Here is a 23,847-nt window from a genome sequence, read left to right on the forward strand (position 1 = left end):
GCCATGGCACTCACTCTAGCCTGGACAACAAAGCGAGACTCTGTCTCAAAAAAAAAAAAAAAAAGAGAGACATAGATAAAATATTTTGGATTCTAAATGACAATTGCTATCATCGAAATACTTTGATCATCTTTGACCCCTGCTTCCTGCCCAACTGTCAAGTACTACTGAATCTCTCTCTAGAATGCTCCTATCCTTCACCTCCTCTCCACTCTCACTGCCTCTGCCATAGTTCTGGTCTCTATTTTCTCTTACTTGGATTTTAGGTTATAAATTTCATATAAATTATGGTATAGATTTTTTACATACTGCCACTGTATTTATAGCTCAGAAAATCACTCCCTTGCTCAAAAGTACTCAACGACTGACCGCTTACTGAACAAAAAACAAATCCTAGGCTCTTGAATTCAAGGCTTCTTAGCCCAGCCCTCCTTAACTAATTATACATTTCAGCAAATTATTCACAATGAATATATATTTAATGATTAGAGGATGAACAAAAATCTCAATTTATTTATAAACTATCAATTGTTTTGCTTTAGAATACATTGCTTTTACATATTTATAGCTATATCTTTTTGTCTATTGCTAATCAAATAATGTGTAAAAGCCATTTCATTTAAACATTTTAATAGAAGGAAAATTGATTCAATTTAAATTTTATATCTGCTAAACCTCTGCAATTAGGGTGAAACCCTTTTAAATATAAAAAATTCAGAACACAAATAAATGTGAATTATTTCTTTAGCACTAATTTTATTTCTCCTATACCCTAATCAGGTTTTCTTTTCTCCTAGTCAGCCATTCCTTTTATCAACCCTACACACAAAAATATTATTTAAGTACAAACATATTAGCTTCAAAACATAAATTTGTCTCTAATAGTTTTCCCTGTTATGATAAATGGCATGTAAATATAAGTCAAATAACTCTTTAAGAGTAGTTGGTATCTTAGAAAAAAATAATATAGCCTTATTTTCTTTATCAAATTACAACTTGATGAGCCATATGTGTTTTGGTCACTGGTAAATTGCTTCAGTCTGTGCCAGCATGATGGTATTTATCAGCAACAATGAACAAAATCTGGATTTTAAATTAGTTCTTTTATAGAAAAAATGGTCATAACTTCCTCCCTAACAATACTGTTATATACAGTAGTCCTTCCTTATCCATGGGGGATACATTCCAAGACCCCCAGTGGATGCTTAATATAGGAGATAGAACTAAACCCTTGGAAAGCAAAACTATGGGTAAAGGGGGACTACTCTATTAGATTATTGCGTATGTCAAATGAAGAAATTCAACACTCTCAAGTGAAGTGGTTTACATGGAGCTAAAGACCTAAAAACTGCTCTCTCTAAACTCATTCATACACCCAACATTTATTAAGCATCTGCTATGTGCCAGTCACTGCCCTAGGTGAAAGGAAAACAAAGAGCAGTCAGGATAATTGCTTGCTATGAGATCATAGTCAAAGAAATAATTACTTTCCAAAGGATTAAATAATACAAAAATTATAATAAATGCTCACCATTATCTACTAACAAGTATCATGTGGCATAATTCATATAAACTGTGGTAACAAAAAATTACATACTTTATTCTCTAGTCCATAAGGGTATCAGTTCATATTCAGCATATAAGCACCAAATAAAAAATAAATAACATCAACTTTCCTTACTATTATTTTAAAGGACAATTTGTTCCAGATCAGCCTATCTGCAAAGCTTGATCAACAATCAAATACCCGCTATTCAAATATATAACCTGCAGTTTTAATTATATGAAAGAAAGCCAAAACTTATCATGATGTGATAGTACATCACATCATTTGGAAAAAACACTCTAATTGTACCTGTGTATATACTTCATCAACATTGCTATGAAAAATATGCTAATGATCCAGGTCTCAGTCTACTTAAGACCAAAACTTTATTTCCAGTTCCACAAACTTTTGTTTAGTTGTGAATCATTCAGAAATGATTGCATGCACACCCCCTCTGTAGGAAAGTGCTCATAATGAATGAAAAATTACTTCAATTTGGTGATGCTAAGATTATCTACTGGATAATCTATTCAGAATCTAGACTATCCATATACTTTTCAATTCTATTCCAAATATTTCATAGACCCATCCAAACTAAAGCTAGATCAAACTATTAATTAAGAACATGTTTCACTGTCAGACAAGAGAAAAGCTCTAATATAATCACATCTAATAAAAAGAAATCCAGTTTAATACTTTGTAGTAAGCTGATCTTTAACAATTTGTAACATAGTTGATGAAATGGGGTTTTAAAAAAGAGATATAAATTAAGACTGGGTGAAATCAAATGCAAATGTACACTGATGGCGGAAAAGTGATCAGAGATTAATATTACATTCTCTTTCAAGGTAAATGGTATACGACCAAGAGTGATTTGTAAGGTTCCTTCCAGCTCGTGGATTCAGTGAAGCCTGAATGAGATAAGTTCATATCTCATTGATCAGTGAAAAGCTGTATATTTTTTGAAGCTAGAAAAACAAAAAGTAAAAAATAGAAGATGTTACAGGGCAACTTGTAAATGATGAGCAAAGACCATTTAGAATTTTTAGAAACACCTACAGTGAGACAGTTTAATGTGGGAAAAGGAAGAGAAGGTGATTAGAGGTAGAAGGGATGGTATAAGCACCAAGTTAGATTAGTTGCCTACATACACTAGACCAGGGGTCCTCAAACTTTTTAAACAGGGGGCCAGTTCACTGTCCCTCAGACCGTTGGAGGGCTGGACTATAGTTTTAAAAAAACTATGAACAAATTCCTATATGCACACTGCACATATCTTATTTTGAAGTAAAAAAAACAAACAGGCAAAAACACCCACATGTGGCCTGCAGGCCATAGTTTGAGGATGCCTGCACTAGTCTGAGCTTGCCACTCCAATTTATCCTTCTCATATTGTTTGATTCTCCAAATTTTAGTGCTCTAAAACACATTATTTTCCATCTAAACCTTTTAAATCTAAAACACAATCAAGCCCATGTACCTGCTGCAGTGGGAAGCAGTGTCTAGAGAGTTAGGTAATCCGATCTGAGATGACAATTTTCCTGCACTCACCTCCAAGTTTAAAATGCCACTTTTCAGGCACTAGTAACTTGCTGGGTAATCAAGTTTAGTGCTCAATAACTGAGTAGCATAAACAGTCCTCACCTATTATTTTACTGTTCCTATTTCACTCAATAGATTATTTAATGAACACCTCAAATTTCAGCATTTGCTCCTGCACCTGCCAAAGACCAAGCACTGAAGGAAGGGTATTAGTAAGGCAACAAGCACACAGTCATATGCCTCTGATTTGTAATGTATTTTGAAGATTGTTTAAAGGTCCTCAACAATCTGTGCTATTTTACTTTCCAGAGACATGTGTGGACCTTGTAGTTGTTAACTATTATTTTCTGGTAGGCTTTATGTTTTATATGATTTTAAACCATTCTTTGAATCAACTGAAAATGTTTTGAGAAAGTGGAAAGAAATGTAGAACTTTTGGAATTTTTTCTTCAATTCTTCAATGCAATAAAATGCAATCAACATCAACACTCTTGTATTATACACACTTCAGTACTTTCTAAACAGCTCTGATACCAATGAAGTAATTTTCGAATGCTTCTGCTTATTATATCAAACTTTATTAACAAAACAAATTCAATTATTTTATTCAAAAGGTGACACTATTGCTTATTAGCTTTTAATAAGAGACTTGAACCATACAAATCATCTCAAAACAACCTGCATTTTAAGAAGGCAAATAAATAATGAAGTTTTTAAGTGACTAACATATTAGATTTTACTCATATCTGCATTTTATGTGATTGTATATACTTGAAAAATCAATATATTCAATACATTTGGGCTTATTTTATAAAAAATCAGAACACAATAAAAGTTCTAATAATAGAACTTGTTTTAATGATACTTGCAACACACCTCCAGATTATAATGCTATCACTAGATAATTCTACTTTTTAATAAGATTTCCAGGAAATAATTATTGCAAGGGCTAATAACTGCCTATGTGTTGCTTAAACTATTAAAAGGGGGTTCTTAATAAAGATAAAAATAAACTATTAGAAATTTCAAGAACAAAACTACTGGTCCTGAGATTAATAAATATAGCTGTTATAAAAATGCAAATTTGTAGAACCACTTGGGATAATTGGAATGCTTTCTTACAATGCTTGTGTAAGCCTAACATGATTGTGTTCAACTACAATGTCACAGACGGAATAATGGCCTCCAAAACATGTCCACATTATAACCCCAGGAACCTGAGTCTATGTGATCACATGGCAAGGGGGACTTTGCAAATGTAATTAAGGTTAAGAACCTTGATATGGGATATGTCTTGTTTTATCCAGGTGATCCAATCTAATCACGAGTCCTTGAAGTAGAAGAAGGCAGAAGAGTGGACCAGAGAACAATGTGAAAAGGATTCAACATACTGTTGCTGGCTTTGAAGATGGAGGAAGGAGGCCAAAAACCAAAGAAAGCAGGTAGCCTCTAGAAGCTGAAATTGTCCCTTAGCTTATAGCCAACAAGATGATGGTGAACACAGTCCTATGGCCACAAAGAACTGAATTTTGTCAATGAAGGGAATGAACAGGAAACAGATTCTCCTCTAAAGCTTCAGACCTGCTGACACTTTGATCTTAACCCAGTGAGACCAATACCAGACTTCTGACCTAAAAAACTGAAATACATTTGTGACATTTTAGGTCATTAGTGTGCAATAATTTGCTATGGGAGTAATAGAAAACTAATACATGGAGATTTTTTTTTTCATTGAGTGCTTATTTCCACACAATGAAGCAATGGAACAATAATGTCCACAGGAAAATAATAAACATACTGACAGGGGGAGTACCTTTGGAAAGTGCTAATATGAGCACACCAGCTAAAGCATTGTCCATGGGTAGGTAATTACCATGTGGGGAAAAGGTGGGCAATCAATGATGGTGGATAGTGCTTCAAGAAACTATGAAAACCTCAGAAGACAATGGCATTAATCTCAGTATCATATTAGCAAGTAAAGATAATTGCCCCAGTATTTTCCTATAACTTCGCCACTTCACAGTATGCAAGTAAAGCTCTCCAACATCTTCTGATACCACCACCCATCCAAAAAGCTTTTCCCATTTATCATACTGCCTTTTCTTCTAATCTTGGTGAAATATTACCTAATTAATAGATTTCATGAGAATAGCAAAGGTTCATAAAAATGAAAAAGCATTAGGGAGGTAAGAAGATAGCTTGAGCCCAGGAGTTTGAGGTTACTAACTTGCAGTCCCACCAACAGTGTGTAAGTGTTCCTTTCTCTCTGCATCCATGCCAGCATCTATTGTTTTTCAACTTTTTAATAAAAGCCATTCTAACAGGGGTAAGGTGATATAGTTCATTATGGTTTTAATTTGCATTTCTCTGATAATTGGTGCCAAGGATTTTTTCATATGTTTATTAGCCATTTGTCTATCTTCTTTTGAGAAGCTTCTGTTCATGTCTTTTGCCTACTTTTTAAACAAATACCATATGTACTAGCTATTAAACTGGAACTAACCGATGAGCACACATGTGCACAGAGGGAAGTAAAACTTAGTGGAAATCAAGCAGGAGGAAGGGGGAGAAGGGGATGGGCAAAATCATACTGAACAGGTACAATGCACACGATCCAGGTGATGGACACACTTATAACCCTGACTCAAGCATAACACAGTTGATACAAGTAACCAAAAACATTTGAACTCCCATAATATTTTGAAATAAAAAATAATAAAATTTAAAAACTAAAAAATAAAGAATACTAGTACGTTTAAACATAAATTGCTTGATTTTCCATCCTATTCAATATGCACTTAAAATCTGGTATCTCTCTCCAATTCATATCTCCTCATTTAGCCCAGACACATTTTTTTTGTTGATGTTTTCATTGCCATTAAATCTATCATAAATACTGAAAGAATGCTATTTAACTTGTTTGTCTTGGTTCAGAATTTTCACAGCAGTGAAATAAATTAAGCAATTTCATTGTTTATGAATAAAGATAGTATAGACTATAAGGAACCACCATTTTGAATCACTGCAAGGCTTATATCACTAATACACAGCATAGTTATACCTGGCACATAATAGACAGTTGAGTAACTGCTGAATCCAATAAAGTTAATATATAAAGTGATTGAAAAAGAACTGAGCATTCTCAAAAATGGATTACTTGGTAAATTCTTGATATTCAGATTCCCCAGGAATCTCATGTTTATACCACCTCTTTCTCTAAGTCTTGAGGAAATAAATTAACACACCGTGGCTGCCATTTCAGTTTAAAATATAATCATGTACAGTGCTTATAATTCTTAACTCTTTAATTGCAAGTAATAAAGTTAGTAACACAAATACTTGCCTATCTCTTACTTCTTTCTCATCCCTTTCCTCTCCCCAGAATTTGGCCCTACTTAAGTTTCAATTAAATTTTCTAAATTTCAAGTAAAATGTATGAAATTTTTAGTAACTCTGAACTTCCTATGATGGCATGGAGATATGCAATTTGGCCTCTCTTCCCTCTGGAGAAAGTGTTTAGGCAATACTCAATTATGTATAAAAACAATGAATCTAGATAAATTATTGACAAGTAAAAATCTTTGAAATTTCTGAAAGCAAAAGAAACACTACCTGTCTTGCAAGTGTCTTGTATGCGATATTTTTCAGTTACATTAAATGGTTTCAAGAAGTCTTTTTAAAAACATACACAATAGACTTTAAAACAAAATTTTAATTTCACTTTCACATACCAGGCTTCCTAAGACTAAAAGATCTGATGTAGCTAAAAAAATAAACACTGACAAGGAGGGCAAGCAATTTAATCATAAACCTCCAAAAAGGAGGTCTGCAAATGCTAAATTCACTAGGGGCCAGTGTGAATCCTAAAATTAAAAAATAATATAATCCCAGGCTTTTCAAGACAAGCAGACATCTGTGTAAAAGGAAAGAGTTATCATCCACTCGAATCCCATAAGGAGCATTACATTCAGGTGTAGTATCTTGTATAAAGATTAACATGGAAAAACCATCCAGGTGCAGACAACTAGGAGAGTCAAGGGTCTGGAAAATATGTCACATGAGAATATTTCCACACTTGGATATTGTACAGAAAATACATTTTTTCTATATAACTCCATAAGGCCACACTGGGATCAGTAGATAAAAGATAAAGGAATTTATTTTGCTCAATGCCAGCAAGAGCTGTCCATGAATGAAAAGTGCTGCCTTGGTGAGGTAGTGAGCTCTTTGTTACTGACAGTGTTGAAGGAAGACATGGATCACCATTTTCCAGAGGTGTCACAGAAGGGATTCCTACATTAAAGGGGTTTGCACTCTCCAAATGATCCCTAAGTTCACTTCTATCTCTATGATTTTCAATTAATAAATGATAAGCTAGTCCTTCTGCAAGCTCAGACAATGCAAATTCCCAAAGAAAATGACACAAAAGTTGCAGACTAATACAAGATTGCTCTTATGTGTTGGGTGTAAAAATGAATTAGGCAGACATAAACAAGTAAAAGTTTACGTGTATGGTAATTGTGAAAGCAACTAACTGAGCATTCTTTTCTAATTTAAGATTATCAATTTAAGAAGTATTTTGCTAGATAAGAAAGATTTCTCAAACCACAAAGTTTTTATTTATTCACTAAATTAGAAAAAAGATAATCTTAGGGGATGGAAAACATGTCAAATTTGGAAAAAGTATACTTTTGTTATGTTTATCCTTTCAATCACCCACAAACGAGGAGTATTTATATAGTATGCACAATCTTTCTCTCCAGAAATCTAGGTGCTGAATTTTATTGGTGAAATGATAGAATGCAATTACTATAAAATAGTGTGCTACTGTCATTTACTATAAAATATATACTTAGTAAACAAAATAATTGTACACAGCAAGCTATTTGAATGTAAGTGCAGAGGATAAAGGAGGACAAGTTCAGTTCACTGACATTCATCATCTTTTAGCTTGAAAAAGGTAAAATTGTAAGGCAAAAATCACACAGTGTCTGTCCTGCTAGAATTCCCTGTTGCACTTGTTAATTCTTACCTAATTGTCTTCCTCCTCCTTGCCATACTGACATTGTCAAAACTTGCTGCTTGGGAAGAAAAGATAAAAGGTTCACGAGTGCTAATTCTGTTCTATTTCAGTGTGCCCTTGCAATCTAACAATGCATTTACCCTATTACATTAGCCTGAAGGAACCATTTACTGTTTTAAAACAATGAATACCTAAACACCAGAAAGCCACTTAGATGTCATTGCCCTTTCATGTTTATTAATTTCAGCAAAATGACAGAGTAATTTATATGGTTGGCACCTGTCAGGAGCAAAGTCTTTACTGATGCAGTTTACACTGACCAGGAGGTCCTCCCTCAGGCTAAGGTTGAACTTCAATCTACTGTTGAACAGTGTGCAAAGCAAACACATGTCACCAAACACTCGATTTCTAGCAAAAAAATCCCTTCAGAAATCCACATGGAGGGGACACCATCCTGTTCAAATCTGAAGCTGAAGGAAGACTGTATCTACCCAATAAAGACTAAATATTTGGTCATCAATCTATCCAGAGGCTAAAGTATTATTTTACAAAATCTTTTGACTGTAAGATACTCCATGTTTCCAATAACACATTATAATACAACTTAAAAAGTGCTTTATGTATCTATATAAGAAACTATTGTCCTTAATATTGCCATAAATACTGTAGTCTTTATCCCCAAGAAGCCTTAATAATGTGGGGAAATTTCAACTGTCATTCAAATTCTAAACAAGCAGAAACAAAACAAACTTGGTCTTTAAACACACAAGGAAAAAAATAACATAGCCTTTCTGTTCAATGTTTGCAGTAAGTAAAATGTTCTCTCTTAAAGCTTTCACTAGCGTAGCAACACTGCCCTATCTGCAGCATCAATGGAAGAGCTACAGCTAAGCAGCACCTATGCTGAATTTAGAAAGAGACAGAAAAGAGCCTTTGTATTTTCCCCACACTTGCTCAATTACTACAATGCATTTTACTACAACCAAGAATATTTTACATTGAAATTTCAGTCTTCGAAAAAGTACCCAAGTCTTTAATGAAAACCACACAACGTGTATTTGACAAAGCACAGTAAATAATGGTAAAACATTACAAATCAGTACTGATGCTACAGAAGCATACATACAAAAGATCCTATATCAACTGTGAAGAGGTCTGTATTAGAAATATTACTTTAAATGTTTATACATGATTTTAAGGGTAAATTTCTAATATTAATACATCACAATTTATCAAGGAGTCAGAATTTAACTATTCCATTTCAATTTAACCTATGCTTGCCAGTCAAACAATTATGAGAGGAAATATAATGTTTCTTGACTCAATAATCTAACTTAGTCTTTATGATTTTTGAGAGTGAAATTGTGCCAAACTTGAGTATCATTTTATATGTAGAAGTATCGTGGAATCTAAAGAAGTACTGATGAGAACAACATGTTAAGCATGATGTTTTTATTTCTAGCCAAATGAGCCAATAAACTCTGACCTAAAATAGTCAAAAACTAAACAATTTATTTTAAAATGTGATTTAAACTCCACAAGCTAATCTTCCTATATTTAACATATTTTCTCTCTGTGTATGCTTACTTAATATTAAATATTAATATATTTTCCATTCTACCTATATGTACTGCCAAAAACCAATAGTCAACATGCAAGATCTGTGATATTTTGCATGTCAGGTCAAAGAGGTGAGTATTTAAAAGGAAGAAAGGGATTCATTAAAAATGTTGTACTAAGTTCCATCTGAGCTTGAAGCTAGTATGAATTAATAAAATATGGGCATTTATTTAACCATCTCTAAAAATTGACAAATAAGCTGCAATAGGAGATACAATGTGGATCTTTTGGACAGTAAAATATAGTAAGAATACTAGAAATGCTATTAATTGTAACCTACAGATTTTAGTGGTATTTTTGTTTCGTTTTTATGATAAAGTTGCTTTTGGTAAATCTTTGGTCATTAGCTGGCTAATATTCATAAAGTCAGCAAGCACATCCTATTTTCTCAAATTATTTGAAAGAGCCCCATTAACTTGTCACCTCCATTAATTTGTGCTTTTGACAAACACAGCTTTTGAAAAATAAATATAGCTGATTTTTTATAAATATAGCCTATTTTTTTACTTCATAAGTAAAAGAGCTTAGCACCAAAACACAAGATAACCTGAAGCATAAAAAAGAAGGAACATAAAAAATAATCTGAAAATAAAATGATGACAGGTTTTAACTCCGAAATGTCCTCATTTATCATCACTTTCCAGGGAATTGCTTCTTTTGGAACGAGAGCATAACCACACTTCCTCAGCAGCTGAAAGCCTTCCAAAGAACCAGATAGATATCACTGTGCATCTGAACCTCACAAAAAACAAAAACTAAGTTACAAAATGGCAACTCACCAGACTTCTAAACACACAATTAACCTGAAGCAGGAGGAATTTTCCACATCTTTCCTACTGAAAAATATTATAAAGGGAACACTCACAGTTAACACATTCTTATTCAAAAGCTTTTCTTGTACTAATACTGTTTTTGGTAAAGCTTTCCTCTACCAAAAAAAAAAAAAAGGGGGGGGGGGATCATGAACAATACTTTAAAAGAACATTTTATCTCCTAGATTTTATTTTCAAAGCAACATTGCAATTTTTTTTTTAATTTCAAAAATTCTGGAAAGACTTCCCAATGCATTTCAGAATATATTTGCTTAAAATACATTTCTAAAACAGACATTTATAGAATACTCTTTAACACCTTGTATATAAATAACTGCTCATGGAAGTATAATTTGCACAAATTCAAATTTACACTTCAGAACTTGAATGATAAAACTAAAAAAGATGTAATATCAAACTTATTAATATTCATGCACAGCTAAAGTATAAACGCCTTGATTAAAAGACACATTTTCTGATCAATGTTAACTACGAACGTTTCAAATTCATCAAAAAATAGTATAGAAGGCATTTCCATATTTAACAAACCACCACTAATCATCAGCAGTTTTTTATGCCATTACACAAAAGAGGTCATCTTAACTGTTTTATATATACAAAAATTTAAAAAAATCCAACCAATGTTAAAGCCTAAAGTTTATCCTCATGCAATTCCTTAGCTATACCTTTGCACTTTCATGTTAGGAATTAGATTATCATTAAACACTTGAAATGAACACAAACATAAACTCTAGGAAAACAAAACAATGACAAAATGTGTGCATGCCAATGTCTTTAAATGTAAGCAAGCTTGAGGTTTTTAATCTTGTGGGTTTTGGATGTTGCTGTTTGTGGGGTTTCCCCCGTTTTGCCACAAGGTAGATTCATGAATGAAATCCCACTTTAATATCCTATTTTCTCTCACTTACATGTATGCTGGAGAAAGTGGAGTTGACCTGGATGTTTTAAGCACAGGAACTGGGAATTTCCAGATAGCAGGAGAGCTCGTTTTCCATTTCAATGGCATGTTGTCACCACGGTACTACAATAACAGTAAACAGCGTTTCCATAACAGACTACCAACTAGGACTTCCATTCCACACTGTACTGACACAGCAGTGGCTGCCTCCGAGAACAAGCAAACGATTCTGCCAGTGCCCTTAAACCGATGCTTCCAATCTGTAAAATAGGGCTGCAAGGTACCTCCTTTAAATCCTCCTGTCCCCTAAAGCAATATGATGATTCTATCGTTCCAACTCAACAATAGTGCCACCTCGTTAGAAAAGCGTTGACTGCAGTATATTTTTTAAAGACTGCACTGTGCATACCATACAATGCAGCTTTATTTAATAAAAAACGGCTAGGGTTTTTTTTTTTTTTTAAAGCTTGTAATACCATTGTTCTACCTTAACAGGGATACTGCAGCACTGTACTATATTCTGCACCTATTAACCTGATTTCTGACCAATAGTAGCAGGAAATAAAACAGATGGGTTTCATATGAAAATGAAACAACATACCTACTCAGAATACACTTGTCATCCTCTGAACATTCTTCTTTTGAGCTGCAACAATACAAATGGGATATAAACCTCAGCATAGCCTTAGGCCACAGCTAATAGAGATCAGTGACTAAAATCGGCAGCCTGCTTTCCTCCTGTGCAAGCTCTGGCCACACAATACAAGAATGCCATTATGGGAAAAGCCCGTTTAAAAAATGCCAGTCCCTCTGTTATCCAGTTTAGGAGAAGGCAAAATGTAAGAACAAACATAAACTGCTGCAGAACTCTGCACGCTCTTCTAGTAGCTTCTGATTCAAGTTGCTCTCCTTTCCCTATTCTTATTTCCAAGCCGGGATGAGCAAAATCTCATACATTTACAACATGCTGTGGTAACACGAATATCACTCTGTCTTCTGCAGCAGAGAAGTACAGAGTAGCATGCTCTTAATAGCAGTCCTCAGAGGGACGCTATCAACAATCTAATTCAATGCTGCCCTCCCCTTCTTCTCTCCCCCTTTCCCCTCTTGTTCACCCCCTCACTCCTCCCCTCCCTCCCTCCCTCCCCAACCCCAAACAGCTCACAAATTGCCTAGAGGAAAGACCAATGCTGCTGGTCAAGCAGGTGTCCAGCAGGGACCACTCCAAAGCTCAGCAGTGGGTCCGGTAACCTCTAGGGATTAGCGATTGTCGAAGAGGTTCAAAAACTGAAGCTACTGTCTAAGGCAGCTTGAGATATTTCGTGAAAGCAATGGCAAATAAAAGGTTCATCTATATTGTTTTATAACACTGCCAGAAAATAGTATTGTAAATGCCCGGAAAGTGACTGGGTATTTTAAGCTTCTGTTTAAAGCACCAAAACAAAGTCACAAATTTTCTACACAATTCTAAAAAGTGAAAATACATTAAACTGGTATTATGCAAAACTCTTTATTTAAAGGCTGAAGAATTTTATGTCTGATGTAGGCAAATACCCATCATTAAATATCTACCTTCATAGCACCCTTCTACTTCTACCTAAAAACAGAATTATCTGTCTATATCAATGCAAGCTTAGTAAAGGGAGACCACCATTGCAACAAAAGCTACCTCCTTTTTAAAAAAATACTGTAGTTATAAAGATTCCATATTTACTTTCAGGTCTGTATCCAAACAATAAACTCACGCTTCCAACTTAAATAGTTGGCTTTCCGATACTCTTTCTAAATTATTTCTAGTTTTTAAAGATTGAGATTTAGTCCCTTACAAGGCTTTTTCACTTGTATTTAAAAAGCACAGATGAATGTTTTTATAATAAGAAACTTTTCAAAAATTCCAAAAGGCATAATTTGATATACCAGAAATACAGCATGAAATCAGCTAAGATAATCACAAATACCTTCCTTTTAACATACAGATCAATATCAAGGCAAAAAGACAAACTAGTATTTTCCTGTGAAGCACAAAACATATATGTATATTAAGTATATACATACATACATATATGGAGAGAGAAAGCCTAGTTGGAAATATTGATCAGTAATGTATGAATTTTATAAATATTTAATTGATGTCAGCCATCACTACCTCACATACAATTTTTATTCAATCTATCACACACACAGCCTCAAAAAACCAAGTCAAGTGACTTAAGGGTTAATTTATATTTCCAATTCCTCTTAGTGCCCATATGCAAAACTATGTCATAGAAATCTTCAAAGGAATAGGAGAAAAGAGTACTTATCAATACCTTAGTGGCCAAAATATATTTAAAAGTTAAAAAAAATCCTTCCACTAATACAAATAAATCACAGTCAATATTTTACCTTAGAAGGCTTCATGTAATAATCCTTAATGGTTATAGAGCAAAGGGGCCACAGGTACAATCATCAGTGGCAACTTGTTTGAAATCCAAAGAAGGAAAAATACATACATACATACATGCACACGGAAACACACATACATGTATGCATACATCAAGTTTGGAATATCCCATTCCAGAGTGAGTTTCAAACCAATTTTCAAACTCTGAAGCATTTGCAAACGTTTAAAAATATATAACATAAAACAGCTATACATTAGCTGTATGTAGGAAGGAGACAATGTTTTAGAAAGGAGATTCAACTACATTCCAACTTATGAAAACTTTACAAAGCAGTAATTGCAAGTGTGACTTCACCTTCTGAGGACAAAGATCTCCCAAACCAGTGTAAAAACATGCAACAAAGTGTTTCTAGCAGTTTATCTGTCTATGAAAATTGCTCAAAATTTATGATTGGAAAACAGGCAAGGTTAACGTAGTTTTCCAAAATTTTAAGAAAGTAACCCCCACAAACAGGTGAAAATCACTTTATTGTACAGGTTGAAGTTATTATTCTTCTGTGAACAATAAGTGATTCAGAAATCCAACATATTTCTTGTCTAATCTCATTAGGCTCCAAAGAAACTAACCAATACCATGAATCTTCTATATCAATTTTTAGTCTAGTCTTTTCATAAACTTAATGTTTAATACTAGTTTTTGTGGCACTCTAATAATTTTCATATTTGTTTAAAGTGAAAAAATCAGATTCCCTGCATCCCATCCTCAGCACTCTTAAAGCCCCCAAAACCCTGAAAGCATTATATATGATGGTGAGCATTTATTTATATTCAGTTCTCACTTTTCCTTTAACAAATTACTAAGTCATTTGTAATTATCACTCATGAGCAAACAACTATTATGCCAAAGTCTTTAAAAATAATTCCTTTAAGCAGAAATACGGTCCATGAACAATACTTTACACTATTAATTTGCTTAACAACACTATTCCTCAGACATTGTTTAGAAACAAACTTCAGCCAGGTAAAATCATCCCAATTACAAATTAGCAGAATCCAAACTAATTATATTTTACTACCCTGGTGAAGACTTCGGTAGTAACTATAAAATATAATTATAATTACCATTACAGTCCAGAACTAAAATGTTTTCACCTACAGCATCAAAGAATGACAGTGATTGAACATGTATTTTACATATAATTTTATGCAGGCTCAGTGTCCCACTTCTCTAATATTTAGACTAGACTGGCAAATGTCAAAAACCCTCAGTCACTTCATAGGAAACACTGACTTCATTTACAGAACACTTGGTTTCTATTATGGACAACTGCACAAAACAGGATAGAAAGACAACATACACAAAAGCTCTTCAAAGCATTTTATGAACATTAACTAATCACTTAAAAATACCTGTGAAATGCATATTTCAGAGATGCAATAAACAAAGAACAATGATGGGTCTTGGCCAAGGCTACAAAAAGAGTCATTCTTGGCTGAATCTTACAACACAGAATTCCCTGGCTCCCAATACAGAAAGAGAAGATTTGGGTGGGGGAAAAAAAAAAAACTCTTTCAAATCATTTTGCTCAGTACTTTCATTGTATAGATAAAAACATTGAAACCCAGAAAAGTTAACTTGTCCAATGTCATATTGCTAGCTAGCAGCAGAACTGGAACTAGAAACCAAGTTTCAATCTCCTAGTCCAGGACTCCTTCTCCAAAATCTCTACTGTCCCTCTTCTCAATGAGACCATTCCACAAGGTGCATATTTCTATTTTAAGTAAACCATATTCTATAAATGTTTTAACATATTCTAAAAAAACAAAGACTACAAAAAAAATTATTCCTTCAATTATATGTACACTGAAAGATAGAAGTGGGAGAGAAACACCAAAAAAACAAAAGTGTGCATAAACAACCATTTCCAAAATCTTAATTCCAGAAGGTTTTTAAGAATGTTCAGGGAGAAAAAGGTAAGCACAACTTAAGCTAGTCATAGTATGGCATAAAAATGAAATATACAGCCAAGTAATCTGATTTCTCTCAATGTAAATGTCCCTAAATATCTTTATAGTAACATTTAATTTACTGACTGATTGCTACAGTTTGTCGCCAGTACCACCTCACCGAACGATTAATATGTCATGTATATAATCTCTCTCTCTCCATTTTCTCTTGATGTGCCCTAAGAACTAACCTACCTTCTTCTTCCAAGTTTTGGTTAATCCTGTGGTAGGTACAGCAAGCACTGTGTAATCTTTTGAGTCCTGACAATGTCTCTTCAGACTAATCTAAAATATCAATGTTATTCTCATTGCTCAAACAAGACTGCAGATCATGCCAAACTGTGTGCGTTGTTTATGTTCTACCAATCAGTAAAAGTACTTGGATGGCAACCAAGTAGGACTGTTAAACCCTTCAAAGCACATACAAAATTCTGGACAGCAGAGAAAAATTCTTAATACATCAAGGGCTCCTTCTTGTAGGATATAGAACATGCATGGCTATATTCACTTGTGTGTGTATGCTTTATTTGTTTCAGGAAATTAAATACCAAATACATTAAAATTTTCTTACTAGAGACTCAGATATATAGCCTTGCCACAATCAAAATGGAAAATCCAAGATGTTTCTCAAAGACAACTACATTGGAAAGTTCTATGTTGGAATTTTCCTTACTAGAACTGTGTGAATCCTAACAGCCCAAAAAAGGATCTACAAAGACATACACTATTGTAGCTATGGTTGTGCCTTGTATTGATACAGTACCACAAGCCAAAAGACACCAAGCAATACAAATGAGTCAAAATCATCAAACAATACAATTATTGTACAGATAGATACTCATGTACATGTATAGAGAATTCTTCATGCCATGTTGGCATAAGTAATGTGAAGGGCAGTATTCTTCCCATCTTTAACATTTCCGTAGACTAAGAAGGGTACTAAGTTGGGCAGGGAGAGAACAATATGATGAGCTGGTATGCTGAAAAGGCAGGAATACTAGTAAGGATACCAAAGGAGAAGACAGTAGGGCCAAGGGAGGTAATGACTGGCTGGAAGGAGAAAGGAAAGCCAGAATGGTAGGAATTGCTGATATTTATGCAATACCTTTTATAGTTTGGGGTCAAATGAAAGATGTTATGGGGCTAAGACAGGAGTTGGGGTGGGTGGGGTAAAAAAGAGTGACTGAGCAGTGTTGGGGATCACTGGGTCCCCAACAAAGGTCCAGTTGTTGGGGACCCAGTGATCCACAGATTCTGACTACCCTTATTCTCTCACTAAAGCTGAAAAAAGGAGTAACACTGAATGGGAAATTCAGAAGTTCTTGCCCTTGCTTCTTTCTTTTGTTTTCTAGCAGTACGTATGTTCTTTATGGCTTTTTTTTCTACCCTTGAGTGTTTCAAAGTATTTAAACTCCAAACCAAGATGTTTGTGTAGGTTGGGGGTGGTGGTAGAGGAAATAAATGATTTTCAAATGTATAATATTTACATACCAGATTTTATATCACCATTTTTAAATTGTTTGAAAAAAGCAATATAGATAAACCATTTATCATAACAAAATACAAGTATCCAATGCGCCAAAAAGAGGCTATGCGGTTACCACACCCTGTGCTACAGCCATGTTACTTCGTCTGCCTAAGATGCTCTCCCCAAATACCTACTTGTCCTTTAAGAAGGAATCTGTGAATCTTTGTATCTTCCTAATTGAGCACCATTCCTCACACATTGGAAAGCAATCAGTAAGTATTTGTTGAATAAATTGAAACGGAAATTTATAAGCAGAGGAGTGGTTAAATCAGGATTATATGCTGAAGTCAGGATATATCCTAGAAGGTTTTTAAAAATATTGTTGTTAAATCTACTGTTACTAAAAGCAAAGTTTAGATAAGAGAAATACTGATCTGTTAATTTGATCATTTGGGGCTACAAAGTCCTTAAAATGAAAAATATAGAGATACATTATCCTGTTAAAATAGGTATATGTTGAAGGAAAATATCTAGAATATATTCTTTCTTAAATAAAATAAATTGTCAATGAAAAATTTTTGTGCTCGCCTCACATAATGATCATTTATCTATTTAGGCATCTCTCAGCAACTTTCTAAGTATCTCCTCAAATTACTTTGGGTAAATAAAATAGGCAAGCCATTGTTAGGTTTCTGACGTGCCATACATTAAAGCTGTAAACTTATCAAAATAAAAAGTCATTTAAAATGTACAATCCAACAAGACAGTTAAGAATATGGCTCTACTGGAACAATTAAGAGTGTGCCTCTGGCAAATAAAAATACACTCTTATAAAGCTTTTCAAATAGTTTCACTACTTTGTTTTAATTTAGGTAGCATCAAATATAGAAGCAAGACTACCAAAGTTGCATGATGACAATGTAAGCAATACCACAATTTTATATTTGTAAATCCTATACTATTTTGGTAAGAGTAAACAACTTCTAATAACGTTTATTTATGATGGTTGAAAAACTTTTCAATGATGAGCACATCACATACCACATCTCAAAAGGCATGCCAGTTAAACAAATTCAACATTTGCTATATTCTAGATTATTTCAGAAATACTTATACTTTTATAAAAATATGAGTTTCTGAAAGATCTTTAGAATAGTATATTTTCTTCAACATTCCAATTTAATGAAATAGTGCTACTATCTTGAAAAAATTATATTGATATCTGAAGAGTTGTTATAACATTCACATGTACACTATAAGTGTTATAACCAAAAATGAAGTTAGAAGACTACCTGGTTATCCAATCTCTTCCTCTCCCTATTTGTCCTCTCCCTATTTGTAAAACTTGGCTACAAATACTTATTATAGAATAATCAAAATAACATTTTGTTAACCAGTGGCACTTTCATGGAAAGCTAATCCTAATGACTCATTAAGATTAATATTCAACACTATTTAAATTTTCCATGAATAAAGGCCCTTTATATTTAATTGCTTTAATTTTTTCACCATTTCCCAGGCCCAATCATTAAAACTCTGAATTTTATATATACATATATCTCACCACAGAAACTATTGTTGTCTAAAAATAAAAGGTTTTAACCAAATAATGAAGGAGAAAATCTTACACTTCAAAAAAAAAAAAAGGACCCAATTTTAAACTTGAACCTTGTGACCATCGCCATAACATGAAACTCAACAGTTTTCTTAAAAGTATATTTTATAGTCATGTTATTTGCCAACTATGGCAGTATCCAAGAGACCTAGCAACCTGGTCAATACCTCTGTTTTCATGACTATTTACAGATCCTTCTCACTTTCTAATTTAAAATTCGCCTCTTTGGTGATTTTAAGTTCTACAAAAGAAGAAGAAGATAAAGACATAGTTATGCTAAAAGATGAGAAGTATATGGTGGTAAGTCTAAATTATAGAATCTAGATGAAAAGTATGTAATTTAAAATTGCTATGCCTGAAAACAGCAATTCAATTAAAATCCTATGATGTAAAACATCATTAGCAAGTTACATAAAGCGTTTGTGTGTTGTGATCTAACCACAGTACTTTTTTGCATTATGTCTAACTTTTTTATTTGGCTGCAATGGTTATCTGAAAGGGAAAAACCATTTCATTTCCTTTATCTCATGTCCTATTACCAACTAAAGTAAATGCAATTTTGAGTAAAAGCAGAATTTATCCTCTAGATTGAGCCTAGATCTAAGCTAAAGGCAATTTAAACTTGAGTTTCCTGACTGCCTTTCCATGTCTGTCTACTTCAACTAATAACTTCAGAACCACTTCATGACTTTAAAAGCAAATATATATTTTAAATAATCAGTTATTTCTCATGGAATTCTGAAGCTACATAACACTTGAGTAAAATACATTTTCCCCTTAGCTAGCATATATTTATTCATTCATTCCTTATTCGGCTTGATCTAAGTCAAATACACTGTTGAGCATTTTTATGAGTCTTCCACTACAGGGTCTGGCCATTTTGTTTAAATTCCTTTGATACTGTTCAGACTTTAAGCAAAAATATTTATGTTCAAGAGTTTCCAGAAATACCAATTTTTAAGATTCAGATTTGTAAAGCACAGAACAACATAACATGCATTCCAAAAAGGGTGAAGAGGCAGCAAGATTAAACTTAAACTTCTGCTCTATCCAGGGAGAAAGCATTAGCAAATTTATTAATTAGGACCATGCTTTCTCATTTTCCAACTAAAATGTATTTGTTTCAGCTGAGCCTTCCTCAGTATATTAGTCATGATTGACAGTGTAAGATACACTCGTTGAAGTTCACAAATACCAAAATCAATCAACTCACTATGCCTAACCCACCACCCCTAGAGAGGAGATGCATCCTAAATTAGTTCAATCATCAATAAGTATTGAAAACTTATGACTTTGCTAGATGTCACAAATATACAAAAGAACACACATTCCCTGGCCACAAGGTCCTTACAATCTAATTGAGCAGACTGGATATTCACATATGAAACACAAGTGAGCATAATTACATTGCTACGGTAAAGCCTTAACTATCCAGAACTGTGGATAGCCTAATTTTCCAGACAGTTTTTCTGAAAGCAAAAATAACTGGGAGAATTTAACTATTAAAATATCAAAATTTACTTACTTTCCACACCTTGGTAGAAATCTTTCTGCTTAAAACTATCTCACAGTTACCATAATGCACAATAGCTATTGTGACATGCTTCAAATGTAGATACAGCAATGTGTGCAAATAAGATCTGTCATTCCTCACCTTTGCCTGCCCCTAGCACCCTACTTCCCCGGTTGATATGCTATGACATGGAACACAGGTGTTGCTGAGAGAAAGTGACTCTTTTCATTATGCTATAATACATATACCAAGAAAAAAAATTCTGTATCTTTAAGGCAAATGCTCTCAAACACTAGTGTGCTTAAGAGTAACCTGGGGTGAATATATAAAATGTAGAAGGTTGGAGGTAGGGTCCATCACTCTGCATTTTAGACAAATACTGCAGCTGATTACCATGCCAGGTCTACTAAACTACTAAAGAAACACTTCTTTAAAGTCAAGGTTGCTAAACCCCGGCTCAAGATACCCCAGCTATCAGAAGATTCTGTTTGCTTCTCAGTCCCTGACCTTCCTTTGCATATCAGCACTGGCTTCTGACCAACAGTTGTCATAGTGAACTGCACAGCCATTATCTTGTTCTCCCACACTCCAGATCCTTCCAGATCTGGGAAAGTCTGAAAGCCAGGTCTCCAGCTGGCAGACAGACAAGCACAGAAGCACAGAAGCCGACAGACACACAGATGCAAAGTGGGAAACTGTGAGGTACAGCAATTAGAAAACAAATATAGTATACATTATACTGATTTTGCAATACAGATTAAAAAGTTAAAAACTTGTTTCAAACTTCTTGCATGAGAATGCAGAAGAACACAGAGCTAGGCACCTGTGGTTCAGCTGCAGCTCTTTTGCTAATTGGCTTTATGACCTCCAGTGTTATCTTCCCTCATCCATAAAATAGGGAAAATCCTACTTTCCTTGCCCATCTCACAGCAATGTTATGAAAACCAAATGAACTTAATGTTTGTGAAAGCATGTTGGAAAATATAAACCACAATACAGTGATGCGTGGTATTTTTAAATATATTTTTCATAATAAACACAGTATTCTAAACATTATTGAAACTTTACTTGATATCTGAACGTCTTATAGTATCTCAGGGTCTTTTATGAAAACAAATTCTCATTGCAAAAACAAGGTAGAGGAAAATGCAGACCCTTGGACATACCCTGAAGTTGATTTTTTGAATATATCCTTGAAATCGGCTTGTTTTAAAGACAATTGCCTCCGTCTCCTGAAAGTGGAGTGCAAAAAAAAAAAAAAAAAAAAAAAAATCTGGTTAATTGTGGCTTTATTGTATTTAGTTCAAATTTTCCAAAGCATACCCTGAAAATATTTCTGTTGTAAATTAGTAAACCATATTAATAAATCCTGAACAGTTTAGACCACATAGAACAATTTAAAACTATGTAAATGAACTTTTAAAGAAAACCCTTAACTAGAAAGCCATAAGATTCTATTTGTTTTTATAAGCTTTCTTTATGTTTCAGAAAGTCTGGAATAAAGATTGACATTAAGTACAACATTTATTGGCAGCTGATCTAAAAGACTAAACTAGCCAAATTTGAACACAAGGAAACACTTTTCCAGTAAATATATACTCAGCCCTTGGATGACTTGTCATTTTTCTAGCTTTTTAAGCCTAAAGGTCAATTCTTTGCTGATATACTACTTTGCTATAAAAACCTGAAAGCAAATGACACACATTACAAGCCTTCAGAGAACAGATGGCTAATGTTCTTCTAGGTTCATTTACTACCAATTTTCTTATTTTCATACTGCTTGTAATTAATAAAACCATATAAATAGATGTACTGTCTCCTAATCAGAAGATTTGGTTTTTGTGAAGTTCTGTCATATATCTAGCTCTTTGGGGCTAATACAAAATGTAACGTTGGACAGACATACTTCTGGTATTGCCTCAGGAATACAGTTTTAAAAATAAAGACCACTACATAAGCACTGCAGTATATGCTGTTGACAATCAACTCTCTTAAAAAATTAAGCTAAGCTGGCAGATGTTTGAGTAGCTCTAACACAAAATTTATTTCCATTTATTTCATTATATTGTTATTAGCATATAGAAAGTAAACATTAGCCTTATCTAACATTTTCTTCAAAACAAAATGTCATGTTTTTTTCTGGGTCATCTCACAATCACTATTGCATTATTAAAGTCATAACTAAACCAAAGTCATAGTCTAACAGTATCTTTAGAAAGACCTTGACAAAGACCTTATTCAAAATGTTATTCTAAATCTAATAACCTCCTATGGAAAAAGGTAGGTAGCAAATATTTTATTTCTGTTTTAGAATGATAAATTCAAAAAGCATCTCCTTAATGACAAGACTATTTCAAAGTCTACTTTTAAAATGTAATACACATAAAAATTATTGTTGAATGATAAAAAGCTATAATAGGTTAAATTCATATTTGTCATGTTTTAGAATTAAGTTTCACCAAGCAAATAACAATTATATTATTTCTTTGCTTAAAAATACATTAAAATGTCTTTAAATGCAGCTTATTTTATATTCCTATTAATATTATTCCTCTTCTTTGTGTATTTAAGAAGAATCTGGTGTGCCACCTTCTGGTAACTGAGTGAAATTATGTATTTCCACATAAGTCACTATTCTTTATTTTAACTTTTAAAATCTATATATATATTTCTTAACCTGCATTACATTTAAGCTATATAAATAAATCTACAACACAGTCTGAAGTAAAATAAAATTCCCTTAGAGATTTCGTTCAAAATCAAGCTTTATACATACTTCCTATGATTTTTGCATGGATACCAATATGTCTCCTGAATTCTACAATACATATAAAATTGATTTTTGTATACCGCTTCACAGCCACATATGAAAATAAGAGGCTTACTATTTTAATGAATAAGTAACAGCAGTAAATAAAGGAAAAGAAAGGTATCTTACCAATAAGCCCATTTTTCTCTTAAGGTTTGAACTCTCATCATTTGTCATGTTCTTGTGGATCCCTCTCTCATCAAATTCTCTGGAGTTTTAAAGTTAAGAGCTGTGATGCACGGCTAGGCTCTGCTACACAGTAGCGCACCCCAGTGCATCTGCTTGGTATAACACTTCAGTTGTAATTCTCAAAAGCAAAAACAGGCTTTATATATTCTATTCAAAAACCTATGCACTGCATACCTTCCCTTGATAGGAAATTGTAGTCAGCGTGGTTGAACTATTTCTATTTCATATCTAAACTCCTGATCAGATATTAAAATGAGAACCACATGTATCTTAAGCTTTGTTCCAGTAAACTGAACAGGAACAAAGTGTTCATCTTTTGAGCAGAGGTGGGGTGAGGCAAATACTAACACCAGGAGGTCTGACCTAATTAGAAAAAGCATGTTTACCTGAAAGTAACCTTA

General features: G+C 33.6%; 1 protein-coding gene across 5 annotated transcripts in view; it reads right to left on the reverse strand.

Annotated features, from left to right (window-relative positions):
* The window catches only part of KLHL13 (kelch like family member 13), a 184,427-nt gene that overhangs the window by 44,303 nt on the left and 116,277 nt on the right, over positions 1-23,847 (reverse strand). Inside the window, exons 1-2 of one of the 5 annotated variants that reach the window (XM_012791023.2) lie at positions 23,387-23,586; positions 21,615-21,680 (exon numbers count right to left, since the gene is read on the reverse strand). The exons of 1 other annotated variant lie outside the window; for it this stretch is intronic. In XM_012791023.2, coding sequence (XP_012646477.1) covers positions 21,615-21,680; positions 23,387-23,427 — 107 coding nt within the window. In that variant the 5' untranslated portion in view covers positions 23,428-23,586. Of the gene's footprint in view, positions 1-11,472; positions 11,586-12,063; positions 12,482-21,614; positions 21,681-23,386; positions 23,587-23,847 lie in introns of those variants that run through there. 3 more of the 5 variants (XM_012791025.2, XM_012791022.2, XM_012791027.2) reach the window with 3 other exon arrangements.

The sequence above is a fragment of the Microcebus murinus genome, chromosome X (genome assembly GCF_040939455.1).
Source record: "Microcebus murinus isolate Inina chromosome X, M.murinus_Inina_mat1.0, whole genome shotgun sequence".
Classification (NCBI taxonomy): Eukaryota; Metazoa; Chordata; class Mammalia; order Primates; family Cheirogaleidae; genus Microcebus; species Microcebus murinus.